Source organism: Tetrao urogallus (genome assembly GCF_951394365.1).
Source record: "Tetrao urogallus genome assembly, chromosome: 16".
Classification (NCBI taxonomy): Eukaryota; Metazoa; Chordata; class Aves; order Galliformes; family Phasianidae; genus Tetrao; species Tetrao urogallus.
Window position 1 is genome coordinate 8,150,252 of NC_136829.1, and position 21,862 is coordinate 8,172,113.

The 21,862-nt window shown below is 43.3% G+C and overlaps 1 protein-coding gene across 1 annotated transcript in view; it reads left to right on the forward strand.

Moving 5' to 3' along the window:
* CDH4 (cadherin 4) overlaps positions 1 to 21,862 on the forward strand; it is a gene marked incomplete at both ends in the record, with an annotated part of 413,635 nt that overhangs the window by 326,592 nt on the left and 65,181 nt on the right. Inside the window, 2 exons of the mRNA XM_079543473.1 lie at positions 5,457 to 5,601; positions 19,011 to 19,183. Coding sequence (XP_079399599.1) covers positions 5,457 to 5,601; positions 19,011 to 19,183 — 318 coding nt within the window. The remainder of the gene's footprint in view (positions 1 to 5,456; positions 5,602 to 19,010; positions 19,184 to 21,862) is intronic.

The following is a 21,862-nucleotide window of genomic DNA, read 5'->3' on the forward strand; positions in this document are numbered from 1 at the left end:
GACTGGGGTGAGAGGACAAAGAAATAGATTGCCTCTTCAGCTGGGTGGAAAAAGATTTCTCCTGGGTGAAGGGGAGTCTGAAGGGAAGTAATTTTATCCTCTGTGAACATGAACAATTATTTTGTTTGTTGTGCCTGTGGAAATATGAAGGGAAATCATTTTGGAAAAGGAATATTTGAGATGATACTGTGTGTGTCATCTCATCATTGTTGATATTGTTTCAGCGGTGCCGGATTATTATAAAATGATGTGGTTGGTAAAACTATGCACACATAAATGCTTTAGATGGAGTCTGTATGATGTCTAGTAATGGACACTCTAAGTCAAAAAATGTGCTGAAAAAGATTTCCTTGCAGTAAAAACTTGTGCAGTGCCCTAATAACAAAATTAACCTGAGGGTTTCAGGGAACTCAGCAGATTGAATTGTCACCTCTGTGAATGGTGCACACCACTGGAATTCCAGCCCTCCTGTTCTTTACAGAAACCTTGATCTGGCAGCTCCAAGCACGAGTAAAAGATTCACTCTCTGAAGGTTACAGGAACATACAGGTTATGGAGAGTGGATTGCTGATAAATATGTTATGAAAGCTTACAGACAAGAATAGTGAGTGATAGAAAATCTTTTTAGCAGAACAATGGAAGATGATAGAGATCATTTCAGTCACGGCTGTAAACAATGTTTAGATCCCTTAGCCTCAGTAGAAATTGATTGATGATTTATTGAATCATCAATTGTTCATTTAATAATCCCTTACAAAGCGTTTATAAATACATCATCTTCAAAGCGGTGATCAGAACACTGGTACAGAGTTCATAGAGTAGGAATGGACCATCATGGAAGCTGGAAATATAGGGCCAGCCTTCAGAATGAATATCCAGCTCCGAGCTTTGGCTGTTCCAGTTTTGGAGAAGACAGTGAACGTTCACCATTTCAGACAGCCCAGCCACCACTCAGTGAAAGGCAAAAGCAGACCTGGAACTCATACCGAGCGCCAGAAAGCAGGGACTCAGGGCTGACCGTCTTTGTGTTGGTTTGACACCTGCTATGGGGTTTTCCTGAGCTCTGTTGGATGCTCTGAGCCTGACCCCAGGCTGCACAAGGCCAGCAGTGGGACTGCAGTGCCCAGAGCCAGGAGAGCCCAGCATTCTGCACTCCCGAGCTGAACGTCTGCTCAGTGCCTCTGTTACTGCTGAGTGTTGTTCTTGCTGCATTCATTTCCAGGTGACCTAAAATCTAATTATAAAAAAAGAAAAAAAAAAATTGCAAGTGTTTGTGAGCCTACAGCTGAAGAGTTCTTTTTCATTAACCCCTACATTCATAACACGTTTTTTCTTATTATCTGTTTTGCTTTGGGATGACCATTTTTTAAATACTGTTTTAATTCTCCCTACGCTTAGCAAGACATTCATCTGATGGAACCTACCTTTTCCCTAAGGTGAAATGGATGCTTTCTCATTAGTTCTATAGCAGAACTTCCCTATAATTTTTCATGAGCTTCTCAGGACATGCTCCGTGTGATGCATGCAGGGATGGCTGTACCTCTGGGGCTCGCCGTGTCTGCCAGGTGGCTCCACAGCAGGGCTGCAGTGCCAGTGGCCACGAGTTCAGCCCTATGTGGGCCTCAGCTGTTTTCTCCTCTGCACTACAAAGCAATGCACAAGCTCTCTAGGGACCTTGCAGACATCCCAGATGCAATGCCAGCTGTAAACATGGTCAGGAAGGTGTGCTGGAGCTGCATGTGAGGGAGCACAGCTTCACGGCATGCTTCCGGTGTGAGCCCCAGCCCAACCCCTTCTGCTACCATCTGTGCTGGGTTCTGGTTGTCTCTGCATCTCCTGCAGGCAGCCCTTCATGGTTATTGCTGCCCACTAAGACTCTGCATGCAGCCACCTTACGTAACTGCATTCCCACAGCCCTTTTTTCACTGGTGACAGAACTAGTGACTCCAAATGGCTTTCCTGATCCAGACAGCAGTTTCATATCAAGCTGCAGTTGGCCAGTCCTAGGGATAGTAAATCAGCATTTTGTTTTCCAACGCATTTTGCATTTTGTGTGTAAAAGCCATCAACGACATTGTCACGTCAGTAAGTCATCACTGCTTCTGGTATGCAAGTAATGTGCATTGTGGAGGAACTCAGAAGCAAGTCCTCAGCCAGTCCCAGACACCAGTGTGTGCCTTCAGAATGAGACCCATGACATCATGTCTGGGATGGCTGGAGCAGGACAGGTTAGTTGCAGTCTGAGAAGGAGTTATTTGCGGTGCAAGGAGACAAAAGAGATGAGTCAAAATTCAGGGATGCAGGAGCTAATTCCAATATTTTTAACTCAGTTCTAGTGAGTAATGCCAGCCATTTGTGTCACAACACCCTAATTTGCACTTTTAATCACAATTAAGAGCATACAAATTAGTCATGACATTGTATGCTCATTGCTTAGAGTCTCTGTCACTGATTGATAATGTATATTTGTATTAGCAGTATTAGTGCATAAGTAATACTCATATTTAACACAATTCACTGTGTTGACTTTGACTAACTACCTTCAGATACCACCAGCCTCCAGTGTAATCAATAATCATGATACTGAATCATTTGTATGCCAACAGCCATGTTTACACGGCAGACTGTCAGTGGAAAAACCGCAGAGACCTGTGGTGGCTGCTGCAGAATTTGATAGCAACAATTGTCAGACTTTCAAACAGTATTTGTTAAGGAATATGGAGCCCATTCTTTGGTTGGTGCATGGTGGAAGTCCCTGCCCTTTCCAGTACTGGTTTTTCCAGCTCTAGGTGATGTCTGTGCCTGACTGAGGGCAGTCATCATCTTCTGTGCCTCACCCACTGCCATTCACAATGAAGGAGCATTCACGTGCATCTGCTCGATCCATCCTTCTTCTCCCAAAGCACCCACTGGGCACACCTGATCTGCTGAGAGCTGTGGTACACTCACACTGTGCCTTGCACAAATGAGCCCTGTTTTCTCATCTGAAGAATGACTCCAGAACAAAGCATGGTTCTGTGGCTTGAGGGTGTGGGATGAGCACAAGGAGTAGGGTTAGAGGGATGGGGAGAGGAGGACTTAAGGAAGGCAGTATCTGATCTCCCTTGGAGGTACAGTGAGTTTGCCAGTGGACAGACTGCCCCGTTGAGTCCATTTCCTTTACCTTCTTCTTCTGGGAGTGGTCTCTAATGAGGAACAATCTCTAATGAGGAAGAGCTCCCATTGAGCTGAGCTTAGATACAACGCTCTGTCTCAAGCATCTCTTGTCCCTCTGCTGCAGTAGACACAGACCACAGAAGAGGAGCAGTGTTTTGTGAAAGATTACAGATATTTGACCACAAAGAACTGTTAAAAGGCTGTGCAGAGAGAAAACTCGTGGAAATGCAGGAGAATGCCCATGTACCCAGGCACTGCCCTCCTCCCATAGCTCAGCCCCATCCTGGCACTGTGCTGGCTCACTGCAGGCAGGTGAGGATCCCCTGTCTCACTGAGTCTTCTTTCCACTGAGCGCAGGTAGCAGCACTCCAGTCATAGATATGTGTGCTCAGTGAGTGCAACAAGCAGAGAGACACGCATTGCTGAAAAATTCCTAACTCCTGGAGATTTCAAACAAAAGCTCTCAAATGTAATTAAAAATTTGCAGGGGGAAGTCAGATCTGAGGGGGAAGATATCAGTCTTGCTCTCTGCTTTATCTCTGAATGGAGCCATTTCCGCTCCTGGAAATACAGCAAGAAGCGGCCCAGTGCTGCCTCAGTTTGAAGATAATAACTTTAATTTTAGCTCCGAATTACTTTTTTTCAAAGGCAATCTGACCTTTGACTTGTAAAGTTATTGAATTGCTACATCTGACACGATGAAGGATAGCTCAACAGGTGGGAGTCAAAGCAGTTTATATTCAGGCAAGGAATGCAGATATTAAGACCTTTACAAATCGAGAAATACAAATGGTATATCCTGCATTGAAAGCAAAGTCAGACTTCTTCAGTCACTAAAGAAAAAGTGCTTCTTAACTTCCTTTAAAGAATGTTTTTCGTTCAGCCTATTTCACATGGCAGTTTGTTCTCTTTGCTTGATTAAATGTTAATCCAGTCTATCATAGCAGCGTGCAGTTTCTTTTGTTAAGCTCTGGACTTCTGAACGCCACACATGAAGGAGAAAGTGGTGCCAATAACGAGCACAGGGAGAGCGAGAGCTGCAGCCAGCGCTAATACAATTAGTGTATGTATTTGTCACGCTTCAGAGGAGGTGGAGACCTCTGTGCATGGGAGCTCCCATGCTGCAGCACCCAATGCCTGAAGTGGGGAGCACAGGCCCCACTGCTTGCCCATCACGAGGTGTTGGGGAAGAAGCACACAGTGTGCTCACCAGAGGTGGGTTTTAGGGCCCCCTGTCCACAAGTATTCAAGCAAGGAGGGGTGGCAAGGACTGGGGGTGGCAAGGACTGCACCACCGTGCTGCGGTACCTCCAGTGCCCACCTATGGGCTGCAGAGCTCTTTCTCTGCTTGTCTCCTTTTTCTGGAGGCTGACGGCGACATTCAGCGTGTGCACCATTTAGAGTAGCCATCTGTTCCCTTGAATGAGCAAGCTATCCATTTTCTTCACCTGGTTACTGATTGTTCCAGTCTAATGTTGATTGCTTTGTTTTATTAATTACTCATTTTGACATGCTGTAGCTGTCCCTTTTGTTCAGAAAACAGATGCTCTTGTTTTCCAGCATTATTACTGATGGTTATTGCTAATAAGATAAAGCTGCAGTTCCACTTTAGCTGAGGACTTAACACTGTGGCTCCGGTTATTGTAATGCTTCACCACTGATATTTTAGTTAAGCCTGCAAAAATATTTCATCCTTAAGTGCCACGGGGGCTCCTAGCATTTGAAGGAAAGGGACTGTTCTTACGTCTTTTGGTACATAGAGCAATGGGGTCGGTTGATGTTGCTGCTCCTAGAGACTATGATTAAAGAAAGAATAAACAATACTAATGCCCTTCTGGAATCTCTCCACTTATTAATCCCTGTTATTGTGGGTATGAAAGGCTGCAGGTTCCCATAAGAAGCCTCTCAAGTCAATCTCATTTCCTCACTAAGTTTGGAAATAAGCAAAATTTGCTCTTCAGATTGTCAGAGTAGGTTCAGCACATCTTAAAAATTAGAACAGAGTGGTCTATTAGCAGTGAAGGGCATGGCATCACTGCACCAGCGTCTAAGTGTTTCCACTGACAATATTTTAAAATATTATTTCAATATTATGTTAAGCTTTGAAAAAGCATGCATGTCTAGAGTTCAGATGGAAACCACATCGCTGCTTTCTCCTGGAATTACTTTCCCACTCAGTTCAATTGTGAGAAAGTATTTATGAGGCAAAGTCAATTCTTTCTCTATGAGGCAAAGTGTGGTTTCTCATTCTGCAACAAATCCTATTGCTGATATTATGCTTTCATTCTGCTTATTCCCAGCTCCGGGCTCATGCAGTGGATATGAATGGAAACAAGGTGGAGAATCCTATTGACCTTTACATCTATGTGATTGATATGAATGACAACAGACCGGAGTTTATAAACCAAGTCTATAATGGATCTGTTGATGAAGGCTCTAAACCAGGTACAGTTTAAAAAAAAGTCTTAAAGTTATCACAAGCTTTCAAACATTAATCTTGCCTTGGTGGCTTTGCCTCCTCTTGAAATATGGGGAATGGAGGAGAGCCTTTCTTTTGCTGGCTCTTTTGTTGAAGACTGATGGAGTTGAGAACAATTCAGCTGATGTCTATTTCTCCTGGTGCAGGAGAAAGTGCAAACTCGGGTTAGAGTTAGATCCTGGCAGTCCCTTCTTAGATGTGGATTTTGCAAAAGCATCAGCTTTGGGAAGTAATGCTTTGTATTGCCTTTCTCATATGCTCATTGCAGGTATGCAGTGCCATTATTCCAAATACAAGTATGGAAGGCAAATCCAACCTTTCCTGACCCTATGACTGAAGTGTTAAATACCCAACTCCTTGCTGTTTAATCTAGTTGTTTACAAGCTCAGTATCATGGAACTGCTGTCTCATGTGGGACTTGATGCAGCCCTGTTGGTGGGAACCATAGAATCGCAATTGCTTGAGCTAGAAGGGATCTGTAAAGTTCACCTAGTCGTGCTCATGGGGTCCCTCTGAGATTGCCAAGTCTTCTGGCAATTCTGTGAGAATGGGGGAAAATTTGGAAAAATCAGAAGCAGATGTTCTGAAAAATGATGAGTGAAAAGTTAGCAAAAGTATAAGCTGTACACAGTGTGCGAGTAATGATTTTTATACAAATATGCTTTTATCTTTGGAAAATGCAGTTGTACGGATCATTAATGCCTCTTTTCCGTGATGCTGTCGAGCAGTTAAGTGCAGCAGAACTGTGCGGTTTCTGATGTGGTAACCAGGGTTGCTTTACCTTGTTGCTGAACGTAACTGGTATGGTACTGTCACCGGTACTTTTGTAAGTCGCCTGAAATCAGACTGAGGCTTTTTCCAAGGTAAATAGAGGCTGAGCTGGGGGTTAGGCACCACATGGCTCTGTTTGGTGTCAGCAAACATCCGTCATGGCTCCTCCATTGCCGGAGGTGTCACTGAGAACTCTGCAGCGGCCGCTGCTTCTAACAAGGTGAATCGCGGCTGTGATCGATCGTCTTGCCATGCTGTGAGGCACAGGCTGTGATGGTGACACGTTCTGGGAACTATGTGTGACAGTACTTCTGAGGAACGGAGGGGTGCAGCGTCCTTATCAGTGTGCTTTGGGGTGAGGTACAGGTGCTGATGCAAACCCTGCTCTTGCGAGGTGAGCGAGCACTCCCCTGGCAGCTCGTTCTGACGCTGTCTTCCAGGAGGACTTCTCTTCCTTTCCTTTGAAGGCCACTTTGCAGCATATCAAGGTTGGAAGATTAATATATTTCCGTAGTGAGTCAAAATCCTTACATCTTACTCTAGGACAAATCAATATTCAAAGTGTTCCCAGATGTTTTAACTAGCTGTGCTCATTTGTGTGAAGGAAGCGGCAAATTGCATCCTCTTCTTGTTTGAAATCCAGATAAGCCTTTGAGCTATTAAATCAGAATAGGATACCTTTGCCTACAAAATGGTTGTGCCTCTGCTTCCAGCAGTGATTGTGGTGTTCTGTATCCCAGACTGGAGTGTTTGCCTTTAAGGCAGGTAGGTAGAAAGCAATCTGTTTTTATTCAAAAGCAATTACATTTGTCTTTGATGTATTTGTTTTTTCCTCCCCTTTCCCATTTAATCGGTATTCTTTTAAAGGTTTATATTAGTATTGAATTTCTGTTCCTTGCTTTTATAAATCCACCTGGGAATTCGGGTATCCGAGGTCTTCATTCCATGTACCTGGCAATAAACATGATGTTATGTCTTTGAGAAAATGACAGAGAGGTTAGATACTGTCTGTGGAAGTCTGCATGCTCCTCATTTACCTCAAATATATGTATCCCTGTTCTGTGCAGACACAAGTCTAAGCAATATATTTTGCTAAACATAGATCTTGCAGAGATTTGGAAGCTTCTTTATAGTTCAAGTTGATTCAGAATATTATAACAACTAAGGAGGTTCAAAAGCAGCCTTTGGAAAGGAAAAACAGAGAGCCAGAATTTGTGGCCATGGCTGACAAATGAAAGACACTGGATACTCTTAGAGCTAACAGCAAAACTTGTTCAATATTGATTCAGCAGTAAGTTACATATGCCTCTATATATATGTATATGTAAGTATATCCATGTATAAAATGGAGATCTGCTTCAAGCAAACCAAAAAATCTTATTATATGATATAGGAGTTCAGCATTCATTTTCCACTATTTATTGGTATTGAACTGTGCCTGAGGACTGAAAATGCTTCCCTGGACATCCTGTGCGACTGTTATTTCTCACATCCTCCATATGCCCATTTATAATGGCCTGTGATTAAAAATGCAGCTTTCCTCGATTGCCGTAGTATCTGTAATGTTCTTAATAAATTTGAGCACCTTTTATGAGAAAAGTAAATGTAATGTTACTATCCCAAACAAACGCTGACTCTGTGGGCAGCTAGTGTGAGCAGCCTATGTCTGCTTGAAGTCAGTAGGAATTTTGCCCAGATTTTAAAAAAAGGAAATGGGACATACGGAGCTCGAACTCTACCCATGAACATTTCCCAGAGCAGGACCATCACAGATAAGCTGTTGAGCACAGACTGAGCAGGGCACGGTGACCTTGAGCTGGAGGGAAAGCCCCCGCAAGGCTGCTTGGCAGGGTCAACAGAGCCCATCGCATTTAAGGGGAAGAGAGGCCCTGCGGTGCCATCACGAGACGAAGCAACAGCATCTGGCATAGGGTCCTGTGGGCAGAACAGTGCCTCCAGAGGATGCTGCAGCCTGGTCCCCTTGTGCAGCTGGGATGCAGAGAGCTGGAGGAGAGCATCCTGCCTGTGGGATGGCTGCAAAGCATGCCTGGCTATTGCAGGGCTGGGAGGGTGGCCAAGTAAGGTGTAAGACGTAAGACTGCTCTCTCTGCATTGAACAAGGCAAAAGGAGGTAGTGTGAACCAAGAAAATGGGAATGCAGGAAGGATGGTGCATTCCAGCCTGTGGAGTGGTGCTGCTGGGCACTTTGCTTCCCATAGAAGGAGCAGGTTTGTTTTAGACTACGAGACAAACAGCCTTCACAAGGGACTGTCCGAGAGCTGGAGTGCTGGCAGCAGTGTGGAGTTCTGGGGCAGCAGCAGGGCTTGTGACCCAGCACTGCTCAGCTCTCAGCCTCCCGAGCTCCCAGGAGCTCTGCAGCATGCGAGTCACCTTGAAGCAACCCTTGACAGGAATAGAAAAGAAATCATCAAGGATTATTAATTATAATAGGTTGTTGGTGCTGGTTAAGATTATAATAACTTAATTGAAGTAGTGTCTGACACCAGAGCACAGTGCTCTCAATAAAAAATTCTCCGTAGTGTGAAAGCATGCGTTGCAGCCTGCCCTATGTAAATCCTTCAGTGTGTGCTGGCTCTTAAACTGCATTGCATTTCTTTTTCCTTTTTTGATACTCTCTGAAACATGTTAATGTATTTCTGGTTTATCTTGCCTAAGGTCATGCAGCTGGACAGCTTAAATGTGTAAATGTGGGCTCTTCCAGAAATGCAAAGCAGGAATAGCAACGCTAAAGGATTCTCTTTTTCACATGACCATCTTTCTTCCTTTCTCTCTTTCCCCCACAAGTTGTTTTGATTTAACGAGCCACTGTTTGAAAGTGTATCTTAAAAGGCCATGTTTTACTCATATTGAATAATGTTCTGCCTCTTTGAACTTTGCCTATATATGAAGAACACAGCCAAGTTTTAAAAATGCAGCTGCAAGCTAGAGCTGAAATCCCCCTGGTCCCTCTGGCAGCCTTAATCAGCAAAGTTCTCCCGGAGCTACCCAAGCTGCCTTTCAAGCACTGATAAAGCGAGACAGCTCACACAGCCTGGGTTCCTGCTGCCCTTTCAAAGCCCATGGCTCTGCACAGGTTTGGGGTGGGTTTTTCCCTCTGTTCAACCCCAATTACTGCCTGCCAGGAGCCCCGTGCTGCAGCAATACACCCAGTCCTCAGCATCCCAGGGGTGTCCCAGAGAAGAGGAGTGATGCTTTACAACAGTTTGGTTTCAGAGTGATTTAGTATGGGAGTGTTTAACTTTTAGAGTGGAAAAAAAAAAAAAAAAAAAAAAAAAGAATTTAGTCACAAAACAAAAATGTGAAGAAAAATTACTTTGGTCGCTGCAGAAGCTCAGTTTTAATACAGCCAACACAAAAAGTACCTTATGGTGGGGTGGGGATGTCTTACTTTAGTGAAGTATTCGGTTCTGAAAAGGTCAATGTGAAATGGTCTGCAGTGACTCAAATGCTTTGCTCTGGGTTGTATCTATTTTGTTTTAACAGAGAGATTGTCAAAAACTAACGCATCTCTCCAAAACCATTTGTTCCTGTCAGATTGGCCTTTTCCATTCCCATTCATCCTTTCCAGTTCACTGACTCCATAGATGCATCTCGGTCCCTTCCAAGTCAGTAGCACAAGTCCAAGCTGTAGTTTTGGCCAACTCTTTCTATCTTACGGTTTTGTGTGAGCAGGATGGTTTATTCTGGTGGTGTGAAGGTATGTTAAAAATGGACAGTCTCCCAAAATAAAGGGAAATCAGTATTTCCAACATGAAAATATGTTGTAATTTGAAATTTTCCCGTCTGCTCTTGATTTCATGGGACTCTGACACAGTAATTGTTGATAATGTGCCATGTGAAAAATGAAATCGCTGGGAGCCAAATCTATATGTGGCAAATTGTGTTTAAGGTATCTCATAAAAATAAGCAGTATATTTAAAAACAAAACAAAACAAAACAGGATTTTAGAAGTCGATTATTCTATTAGTGTCCCAGTTTGTTTATTTTATATCTATGCTAGCAGAGATTCCCTTAGAGATTAACACCATGGGCTAATGCACAGATGGGGCCAGAAACTTGAAAGTCATCTGAATATTAAGAATTTAAATCTTTAGCCTCAGTGATTTGAACAGAAAGCCAATTATGAGGCTGAATTAGTTTTCAAATTAAACTGCAATTTAAAGCTTGTGAAATTAATCTTTTAAAGCATAAAGTTGCACGTGTGTATATATATGTTCATGCGAAGAATCTGGATTCTACATCTGTAGCTCCCTCCTCTTTACCATCCTGATAATTAGAACAGAGGCACGGGGTGTCCTGCAGGTTGTTTCCAGTGAAAAACCAGGGCGGGTGCTGCTGGGTGGTGTGGGAGGAAAGGAAAGCATCGGTGCCTGAGATCAGAGAGGCAGCTTTGGTTTTAGAAATGAATGCGGCAGCGAGTGAAGACCCCTTTCTTCTATTGTGCATCATTACAGCAACGTCACTGTGCTGCCTGTCTTTATAATGTTTAGTATTCTTTTACCAGCACGGAGGTAGGTGTTGGTACGCTGTGCTGAGGACAGCTCAGGCTGAGCAAAGCACCTGGGTACGTTTGCAGAGCGCTGCCAGCTGTGGGCATCGCGCAGGGCCAGGTGCGTTTTCCTGCTGATGTCACTAAAAGCTAAAAATAATGCAAATGCCATATACTAGAGAGACCATGTGCAGAAAAACACACGTTTTAAGTGCCAGAGTTTCTTCAAATCTTCCCAGAGCTCCTCACAGTTCGGGTGCATCACTTCTGGGCTCATCACCCGAGTATACGCATCAGTGCAGTGCCGCCCTGTGCTGTGCTAGTCTGGTCCTTGCATTTCATGTGCAATTGTAAACACACCTTTGTCCAGCCCAGCTCTTTTCTCTCACAGATTGCACGTGAAGTTGGGATACGCAATATTCTTTTTTTAAGTTCTTTTGCTCAGCCAAGCACAATTTTGAGAGATTGTTTTTCTGCACACATGCCATGGTGCTTCCCATTTTGTTTCGAGGTGAGTGGTTATGAAATCTGTGCTCTTCTTAATTTCCTTTTCAGAAGTATCTAGTCCCAATAGCAAGGAAGTGAATTACAGGGATGTAAGTGAGAATAAAACGCCGGTGGTTTTACCCTCCAGAAAAGATGGCCGGGTTGATATAAGGAAAAGTGGAAATCACGTTCTGAGGCCACTCCTGAAGAGAGTTACAACACTGTAGGAGTTCACTCTCTGCTACTTTTTAATCAGCAGTTGCAAATAATACAGTGTTATATACATACTCTGTATTTATTTTATTTCATAATATAGAATCACAGAATGGTTGGAATTGGAGGGGCCCCTTAAAGCCCAACCTCCCTGCAATGAACAGGGACACCTACAGCAGTCAATCAGCTGCTCAGAGCCCCATCCAGCAATATATATATTACCACAAAGCAAGTGATCTACAGATGCACTTAATACAAGAGAACAGGAACAAGAATTATAAGTGATCAGGAATTGCAAGAGGCAGAGCCGTTCAGCCTGTGATAATACCAAAACACAGTTCCAGTGCTTTAGGTGTTCAGGTGTCCAGGAGTGCAGGTGCAGATGTACCTGTACACTGTTCTTCCTTTCAGTGTGTTGAACACAAGTGTTGTTTCCACCAGTCTGTGAACATTCACCACAGCTGGCCTGTTGAGGAACTGTGTTAGGAGTCTGCACAGCTCTTACTCTCAGTCAGGGCTGAACTCGAGCCTTGTGTCAAGTGCACTTGTTTGAGCTTTTGGGTGGGCATGCGACCCAGCCCAGCTTGCTGCCTCTGGTCAGAATATCTCATCCCAAGTTGTGCTTGCTCCATTTTTGAATATGCCTGTTGGAATGGAGAGGGTTCTGCAGAGGCTCGGTTGAGCAGAGGTTCATCCATTTATGCAATCAGAGCAGTTTGCTCAGAGGCTCAGTGTGCTTTCCGTGAAGGTTTGCTTCTGTTACTCTCTGCAGTGCACGGGGTCTCGCTGTGCTGCAGTGCAGGAGCTGTTTGCCAATCTGGCCATGCCCGTGTGCACTGCATTTGGTGCATCTCTCCATTGTCTCTCCGGAGATATTTGCTTTCTTTTTAATGATAAGAAGGTTTTACTGGGTGACAGCAGATGCTTCAGCTGGCTCAGCCATCTCTGCAGCCCCTCTTGCTCTCTTTACTCTCATTAGGCCAACTCTTGAATTGTTTGAGGCTGAGGATCTGATGTCTCCACTAATTAGGAAGTGGCATCCTTTATGAATTAGGTTAGCTGCTTGAAAGGTCAAAAATTGCCAGTGATTACAAAAATAATGGTGGAAGAGAATGACAGCAGCATCCGTTGTGACTGAAGAAATATCATTTAAAAGGAAAGTGCTGTTTCTGTTTAGTTTTCCATCCAGAGTGTGTGGGATGCAGTTTAATTTAAGTATATTTGCAATTTATTATATCTGCAGTAGAGTTTCAGGCACATGTCATCTTGATGTCTTGCATACATCGCACACATTCCTATTTACCTATATATGACTCCACTGAGCACCTTTGATGAGTCAGCTCCTCATTTTTCACTCGAAGCCTTTAACAATAAATATGTGAAAGTGCTTCAAATCACCTATTGAACACATTTGTTCTCACTTGAGGATGCAGATTTGTTTGCTGAGACGTTTTATTCTTTGACACTACAGCAGTTCTCCAAATACTGCTCCAAAATCCATTCTTATGACAAGGAAAATTCTGCCCTGAGGAGCTCTGTGCTGTACTGGATAGAGTGCTGCTGGTCCCCAAGATGCATGCCTGGAGGCAGTGTCTGTCCTTCATTGAGAAGGGAAGAGCCTCATCTGTTGGTTTGTTGTGTGTTTGTTTTTTTTTCAGTTAAAAATACAAATTGCACAGGGGCACTTAGGCCTGCTTTTTAGTAAGAAAATAACACTTCATGTTGGGAAGCCGTGCGTAAGTTTTTGTGCGTAGCTCTGTGCTTAGACGACTTGCCCAGGATCCCATAGCCCTGCTCACCACTTTGGTGCTGCGGTGCCTTAACGTGCGTGGAGTCATGCAATGGGTGAAGTGCTCCCGTTGTGAGCAGTGCCACAAGATCCCATCCTCAGTGGGGGAGGAAGCAGTGCCAGGAAATTCTTTTGAATTGAAAATTGCGTTTTTAGAAGTGCTGTAAATTTTACACTACTGTTCGGTACTTAATTTTCCTATCAACAATTACCATCTTCTTGCTGTCTGGCATAGGATGCAGAGTATTCACTAAGTAAGCTTTCTGATACAGGAAAAAAAAAATTAGGAGGAAGGGGAGGTTTCCATTAGTACAAAGCCATTATTAACTTGGGTTAATGAAGATCTAATGTAATATGGCCATCACCACATGTCTGCACATAATGATTCAATCCTTTACTATGGGGGAATGATTAAATTAAGTATCTTGTAGGTCAGAATTAGACTGAGAAGGTTAACTAACCTTGAATGATTCTGCAACCATTTACCAGCCATTAAAAACATAAATTGTAAGATAAAGCTCAACAGAGAATCAGTGTTATCAGTAAAACAAATGGATGAATTTTTAGCTTTGCTGTTTATATCACAGGAGTAGACAGAGAGGATTATGTATTTTTATAGTAGCATGTAGTATAAAGGGTGAAGTGAAAGAGTTTTTTGTCTTTTTTCTATTTGGATTCCTGGTAAGTGCCCATTAGCTCTTTCTTTTAACATGCATTAAATCTAACTAATGGATATCAAACCAGCTTAGAAAAATGGTAATTACAAAGCAGTTGTAACAAAGACTTTGGAAGCACAACTGCACTGAGACATTGTCTGAATGCCTTAAAACCATGAAAGCCCCGACTCTATGGAGAAATGCAGTTGTGTGGATGGGAGAGCAGAGATTGCAGGCACAGTGATGGGAATCAGCAGATTTTGGCATGCTTTGGGAGCAGAAACAATCACCCTGACTCTCAGATTCCAGAGTGATTCTGGGGAGACATTTGTTTACGACTGCATTGCTCATATAGACACAGGGCAGCTATCTTCCTTGTTTTCTTCCTTTTTTTTTTTAACTTGCAAACACACAGAGATCAAATGAGATACAGTGAACATAAAATCCTTTTTTAGTCTTTTACAAGCAGATGCAATTAATTTTAAGATCGATAAAACTGAAGATACTGGTAAAAACGATCTGTTTGCTTCCATCACCCTGCATTTTGCAAGGTATTATTTTGCCTACCCCGTAGAAAGCTTGATTAATCTAATGGGAATATTTTCCATTATGGGTGCTTTCAAGCATCTCTCTTGTTTCTTGTCTGTTGTTAGACTGAAACAAAAGTATCTCATTTGAAAAAATAATATCTGGAGATGGCAGTCTCTGGGAAATAAAAGTGAATGTGTTGTGAAGTTCAGGTTCTTGGGATCTTGCATTTTGTTGATAGATCTCCTTCATCGTGCCATACATTAATTTTAACTCAGGTGATATATGAACTTGGCACATTAGTTAATGAAAAGCTAATGCACAGTAATCTTGTCATCACTAGCTGTGCATGATAATTCAATCTGCTCCTCAGAAGAGCTGTTCAACATGCAACAAATTTGATTTAATAGTGACATGATGTACTAGGTTAGGTATTTCATTTAACATACCATGTGCCTGATTTGATGAGAAATGCTTCCCTTTCAACAGGTTATCTACCTGAGTTAGCAGGCCAGGTGTGGGGGTTAATGCAGTTACATCAAACACCGTCTGGACTGGGTGTTATTTGATACACAGCACAGACTTGGGCACATTCTTGAGTTTTGGCACTTCATGCATTCATTTAATGTTGTCAGCTTGCTTGTAGGGAGGATGTAAGCATGTCTGCTCCTTCAGAGCCCAGATTAAAGCTGATAATTCTTCCACACACTGGAGGCATGAAGACCCTCTCTCCCCATTTGTACAGCTCTCTTTTGGCTCCATCACCACGGGTCAATATTCACTAGGGCCTGAAAGGGCTGATGAACTGTCCCTGGTTTGTGGGAACTGCTGCCAGTCTCTACTTGGGCAGGGTATTTAAAGGATATGCGGTTAATGCTTTGATTTCTGCAAATGCACACTCAACACTCTACAGCTGGATCAAGCAGTCTGTACATTGCTTAGGATTTTTTTCATTTAAATCCTAACAATCTGAGCCTCAGTTCTCCAGTGTGTAGGAAATGTACGGTCTGCCACTGTTCGTTTGCCTCATTTGTGCAGTAATAGAGGCTGTCTATGAGAGTGTATTTCCTTTATTTTAATATAAAGTATATGAAGATATATCTCCATGCATAGGATATAGAAACACGTCATTATTTACTATAGAGTGGGTAAATCATCACCAACCACCTTACTGTGGTGGGAGACTTTTTATGGCACCCAGAAGATGTTCGGCACTGTAGCAGTATATATCAGCAGCACTCTGCTGAATATTCTTGTACACAGATATATGTTTATGCCACTCACTGCGGCACGGCAGTACGTAAAGGATGCATTTTACTTGAAGACAGAACAAATGCACAGAAGTCTGAGCAGGATGTTGGTGGTGAGTGCAGGTCGGAGCAGCTGGCCCCCTGGGAACACTGCTTGGGAATGGCTCTCTGCTAAGGCATGAGGAGATGCCATCAGGCTGCTGCCCTTGGGTCAGCACAGCCAGGTGGGAAATGCCTGCATGCAGGAACCTGAATGGATGGATCAACTCTTCCCAGCCGCCACACAGTCTGCAGAAAGAAAGGAGTCAATCACAACTGGTTTCCAGCAGACTGTGGCCAGACAACTCGCCCCGGGGGGCAGCGGAGAGCGGGGGAAGGAAGAGCTGCTGTATTTCCATCATGTGCTGCAGAGTGCTGCAGCCATGCAGGGCCCTTTGCAGAGGATGCTTTATTAAGTTACAAGTTAGTAATTAATGCCAAGTTCCTCTCTTTATTTTCTCTGTGGTTGAGTTTCATAAGGGAAATTAAAGAAATGAGATGGAGAGGAAGCAGATTGCCACTTGAAATACAGCTCCCTGGTGCTCCGCTCATGACTTTAGAGACATTTGTCCAGTCTCTTCTCCCTTTATGGAGATGTAGGTCAAATGCTGCTGAAAGACTCATTTGTTTTGGAGCAGATGTGCTCGATCCAGTGGTCAAAATGCAGCATGGCAGAAAAGGTCAGGGAAAGAGTGAAGGACACCCAATGTGTGTACGTGTGCCTCATTTGTAGCAGAGCTACCATCAGGTGACCCCATGTCCACCACCACTGCACCCCCTTTGCCAGGCTGGGAACCCACCACCTCCCTCATGTCCTGGTTTGTTTTGGAAACTGCGGTGCAGACTGAGAGATCCTTCCAGAACACTGGGGTGTATTCAACTGAACCCCCCAAAAACCAATAACTTTTCTTTCTGAGCTGCACTAGAACAGAATCACAAAATACCACCTGTTGTCTGGAGTACATCCCAAGACTGCATATGTCCTAAAATAGATTGTGTTTTCCTCTTCCACTTCTGCTTTCATTAGCCCCAGGTTTTGACATTCTGTTCAGAGATATTTTCTGTATAGAATGCATTAAGATAACATAGATCTCAAATCAAACATCTCTTCATTCAGCATATTTCCTATTTAAATTTCTCCTGTACATTTCGCCTGTACCTATCTAAGGAATGGCTTTTTTATTTGTATCAGTTGGCTCATGATAACTGGTTTTGCAAAAGAGCAAAAGAAAAGAATGCTTGAAGAGAAAGGAGAAAAGAGAAAATCCTTTGCTTGCGCAGCCTTGTTTCAATTCAGTGTTCCTTCCGTCTCCCGAAGTTTGTTGATTGGGATAATATTAAAGATGTTGAATAGTTTGTTTTCATTTCACAAATGTGAATCAGGATTAGTGCAGAAAGATAGAATGTATTCATCATTAGAATTTGCCTTACACATTCATTTATTTTTTAATCTATAATTCTTATTGAAGTAAAAAAACTCTCAGGGATATGTATTACCACAGAGAACAAAAAGAGCCCTGATAGAGCCGGATGGAAAAAGTTCAGCAAAGAATTTTCCACATTGCTAAAACACAAACTTAGGAAGCCACTTCTTGCTAATGCTGAAAAGCGTTGTTTTCCCAGACTGGGGGAAGATGCTGGGTGGTTACTCGCATGCTGAATGTCTTCAGGACACTTGACTAGGCTACAGATTCGAGTGTGCTGCAGCCATTGATTAGAGCTGCTGATTTACAGCATGGGGTAGCTCTTTTAATTCTCTTGCAAACAGATACAAGCTCCCTAGCTCTTTGGGCTCTCCCTGAGCTGGAAACTGGTTAATTTTGTGACCAAGCTGGGCTTGTTAGATCAGACATGATGCGATACTGATGTAGCTGTACAGCCTCCAGTTTGCCAGTGGCTCACATCTAACAGAGCAGGCTGAAAGAGCTCGGCTTGCTGTTGCAAAACACATAGCTGTGTCTTGAGCCCAGGTTCTTGTTGGGACAACTTTGCATCTCCTCGAGTTTGACACGCTCATAACATGTCGCATCCTGTTTAGGGCTCTCAAATGAGCAGTGCTCATGTGGTAAATTCCATCTCTCCATTGATGCTGTTTGTTTCTGATGGTCATTAAACAAGGCTATGTCTGGTTTCTCTGTCTCTCTTTGCCTCCCACTCCTCCTCTCCAGGTCTCATATGTTAGATTCATACACTGTTGTGGATTGCTTTTTGCAAGCAGCACGCATCTGCCCTTTCAGTCTTTCTCTCCAACCAATATAACAAGTGTAAAGCTGGGCCCTATGAGCTCTGGGGGGTCACAGGACCATGCAGCTGCAGGAGTCCATCCAATCAAGTAACATCTTTTACCCTCATAATTACAATTTCCCACTTTAACAAAACACCCTGCTGCCAAACTCCAGTGATAATGAGTCTGTCAGTGCATCAGCACACTCCCAACTGCATCTAGAAAGTAGGGATGATTTTTTTTTTTGCAAGGCAAATGAAGACACTGATGATTAGCAAGAAACAAACCAATGATTCAATACATCACTGACCACACATACCAAATCATTGATTTTCCATCCTGCTGGGCAGCAGCTGTTCCATTTGCTCAGCAGAAATGTTTTCTTTCTCTGGAAGGAGCTAGAAGGATGGACGTTTCTCCCAAACAGGAGGCAGCAGAAGGTTGTTTGCTACACTGGGCCTATTGGTGGGGTCCTGTACGTTGATGGGGTCCTTCTGAAGCTGCTGAGAACTCTAACAGGCTTTCTGCTGTTAAACTCTGGAAATACTTTTGAATGCCTGTGAATGCAATGATTGGTAGATGGAAAAAAATCTCCTAGGAGAATCTATATGAAATTGCAGGACAAAAAAAAAATGCTGCCCTAAGACTCACAATCACTGAAAGAATTAGAAGTTAATCATTGATATCCCCATGTACCTTCTTTCTGTATATCAGCTACGTGTAATCAGTCTCCTTGCAGATCATCTAGTCTCAGCACTGTTGCTATTTTCGTATCCCTCACCTTGTCTAGACTGAAATGGGACGTGGTCTCCCTGCATTTCTGAGTAAAACGCACACCCCTGAGTCTATGGGACTGCAATCTGCTGTGCAACGAGATAATCCTGACATTTTGTCTTCTCTTGTTCCAAGGTACCTACGTGATGACAGTGACTGCGAATGACGCTGATGACAGCACCACGGCGAACGGGATGGTGAGATACCGAATCGTGACTCAGACCCCCCAGAGCCCATCGCAGAACATGTTCACCATTAACAGTGAGACAGGAGATATCGTCACCGTGGCTGCTGGCCTCGACAGGGAGGTGAGTTTGAACACCGCCACACCGAGTTCCCAGTTGTATCTTGAATTCAAACCCTACTGAAGTTGGAGTTGCAGTGTGGAGTTCACGGTCTTTGCTTCTGCAGTGACTGTGGTGCGTGGTGGCTTTGGTTGTCTTAATCCATAGTGGTCGATGAAACTCTGGGAGAGTCTTCCAACTCAGGGTCTGGTATTTACCTTGTGTAACAGTGCACCACTCAAAGATGTAGAAAATCCAGAAGGAACAGGGAGATGAATAAATTGGCATTTATCCTCCTTCTGTCATGGAAAAGATAAAGTGGTATATGTCTATAGCCCTTTCTAGACCTATCTTGCTTAACTCTCTTTATATTATCTTTGGAAGCAGTTACACAGCCTGTATTCCACACACTTGGCATGTTTCATCATGGCATTCTTGTATCATTTCCAGATTAGGAAAATGTCTTCTGGTGTGTGTTATCAACCTTGTGATTTTGGTTTTGTGTGCAACTCTGTTTTTAATACCTCATCTTCTTGGCATTTTACAAGGTACGGCTTCTCCAAATATAGAAAAAATATCATTTCAAAGGACAGAAACATGCTCTGTTAGTATGAGCTATGTAGTATGATTCTTATAGCTCTGCCTTCTTTGATTCTGAGCATAACTCAAGGAGAAAGCATTGAATATTAAACATTTAACAAAAATCAGCATAGCGTCAGTGGTGGGTTGGAGTGACCGTGAAGGAGGAGGAAGCAGTCTGTGGGTGTGAAGTGAAGGGAGAACTTAAATTCTGCCTTTTTTTCCCACTTGTATTGTATGCTTTCTGGAGGGTCACCAGTCCACCACAATTGGGAGATTTTTTTTTTGGTCAACTTGTAAGTGATAGGAAGGGTCATTTGTTCATTGAAGGGATTGCCACTGATAGTATGCTGATGCAGACAATGTAGCCTTGTGTAGCCTTCAGCTCAGGTGTTTGAGTTCAGGCAGTCCCCACAGACAAGAAGTCTGTCAAAATCCTTTTTTTTGAGAGTGTCGGGTGCATTTCTGAGAGAAGGGATCAGAAATTGGGTTAGTTCTTCCATTCTCTCCTTTCCTCTCTCACAACTGATGGCAGGGACTGAGTGAGTGCACAAGGGTGCCCTGCTGCTGACACCAGCCCGGGGAGATGACACCCTCCAGCACATTGGGCATTTATTTCCTGCCAGATCAGCCCCATCAACCCTACTGCAGTGCTGTGACAGGTGATGGCTGTTGTGCATTGCTGTGCACATCATTAATGTTGTGTAAATAAGCGTTCATCAGCATTCAGTGAACAATCTTCACAAACTTCACTTACATCAGCACAGAGAACTCAATGACTCGTGCCTCTTTCCTTGGCTGCTTAGGGTTGCTTTGTGGCTTCGGGGGTGCATGAAGGGTACAGAGCAATGGGGGTGGCCCTCGAGAAGACAGCAGCAGGAGACCCAGAGGAAGAATCTGAGTTCTGGCAGAAAAATGGCTGTATGGGAATGACAGAACATTTATTGTCCCCCTGACATCAGCAGGGGCAAGCACTTTAATGTAGGGCTTTACAGATAAAGAAAGGTCGTAGGTTTATATTAATTTTAGAGACATGGATTGTGATAGCAGGTTGAGAGGTTTTAATCTCAGGAAATCAGCTGGAAAAAAGAGGCAGGTGATAAATAGGGGAAAGGGTAAGCCACAACGATGATATTTTTTCAGATTTATCTCCTTGCATCTGAAAGATATTAAAACTTACAAGGTAACCGTATGCTTCATGTTCGTCCCCTGTTGCACCAGGTCTGGGAAATGACAACAAGGTGGCACTTTGTGTATGGAAATCTGGTGCTGAGCATCCCACAGCTGATAGCAGGGTGAGCAAGGGACAGTGAGAACGAGTAGAACAAGCTGCTGTGGGCACAGTCCTGGGGCTGCCCTGCAGCTATGGGGCATGCTCGTTCCCAGTGCTCTCTGCTGCCTTTCAGGCTTACATCTGGAATCAACGGAAGGTTTCTATTTTATTAACATAAAATTATATTAGGTCTAAATTGAAAAATGTGTCTAAGTTCTCCCATGACTGTATCACAGATTGTTTTTTTGTTTTTGTTTGTTTTTCCTCAAATCTTGAGCAAGCTATTAGGAGTAAATTTGGTTTAGCTACTGACATTTTCTTGTTATTAGGAAAAGGAGCCGAAGAGCGGAATTTGGAATGCAGCTTTGTGTAAATTAAAATGTTAACAAATCTGACCTATTCAGCTGAAACTACTACAGCCAAGATAAATTCCCTGGATACCAGTTGTTTCTCCAAATGCTTATTGACACGTTTATCAGGGCCTATAACACTGTTATTTTAAGGTGTGTTGAAAGACAACCAAGTTTGCAGTCTCAGTCCAATCCTTCCACTTTGCTACTGCAGTGCAGAGGTGCCTTGAAGCAGGTGTGAAAGTAACTGTCAGAGCTGTGTGCTTTCGGAGGAACAGCTCCATATTCCAGATCCAACCTTTGTTTTTCAAAAGGGAGAAAGGTTGCTTCAAAGCTGGTGTTTCTAGCTCAGCATCTCTTCTGTGTGCTCTCTAGCCTAGTGCTCTCAGCATCTCCACTTAGGGATTTGTTATTTATTGGTTTCTTCCATTATGTTCAATTCAGGAAATGTCCAAGAGGCTGGACTGAGCTTTCTGTCTTGCTTTGTGTTGTGAGACGTGT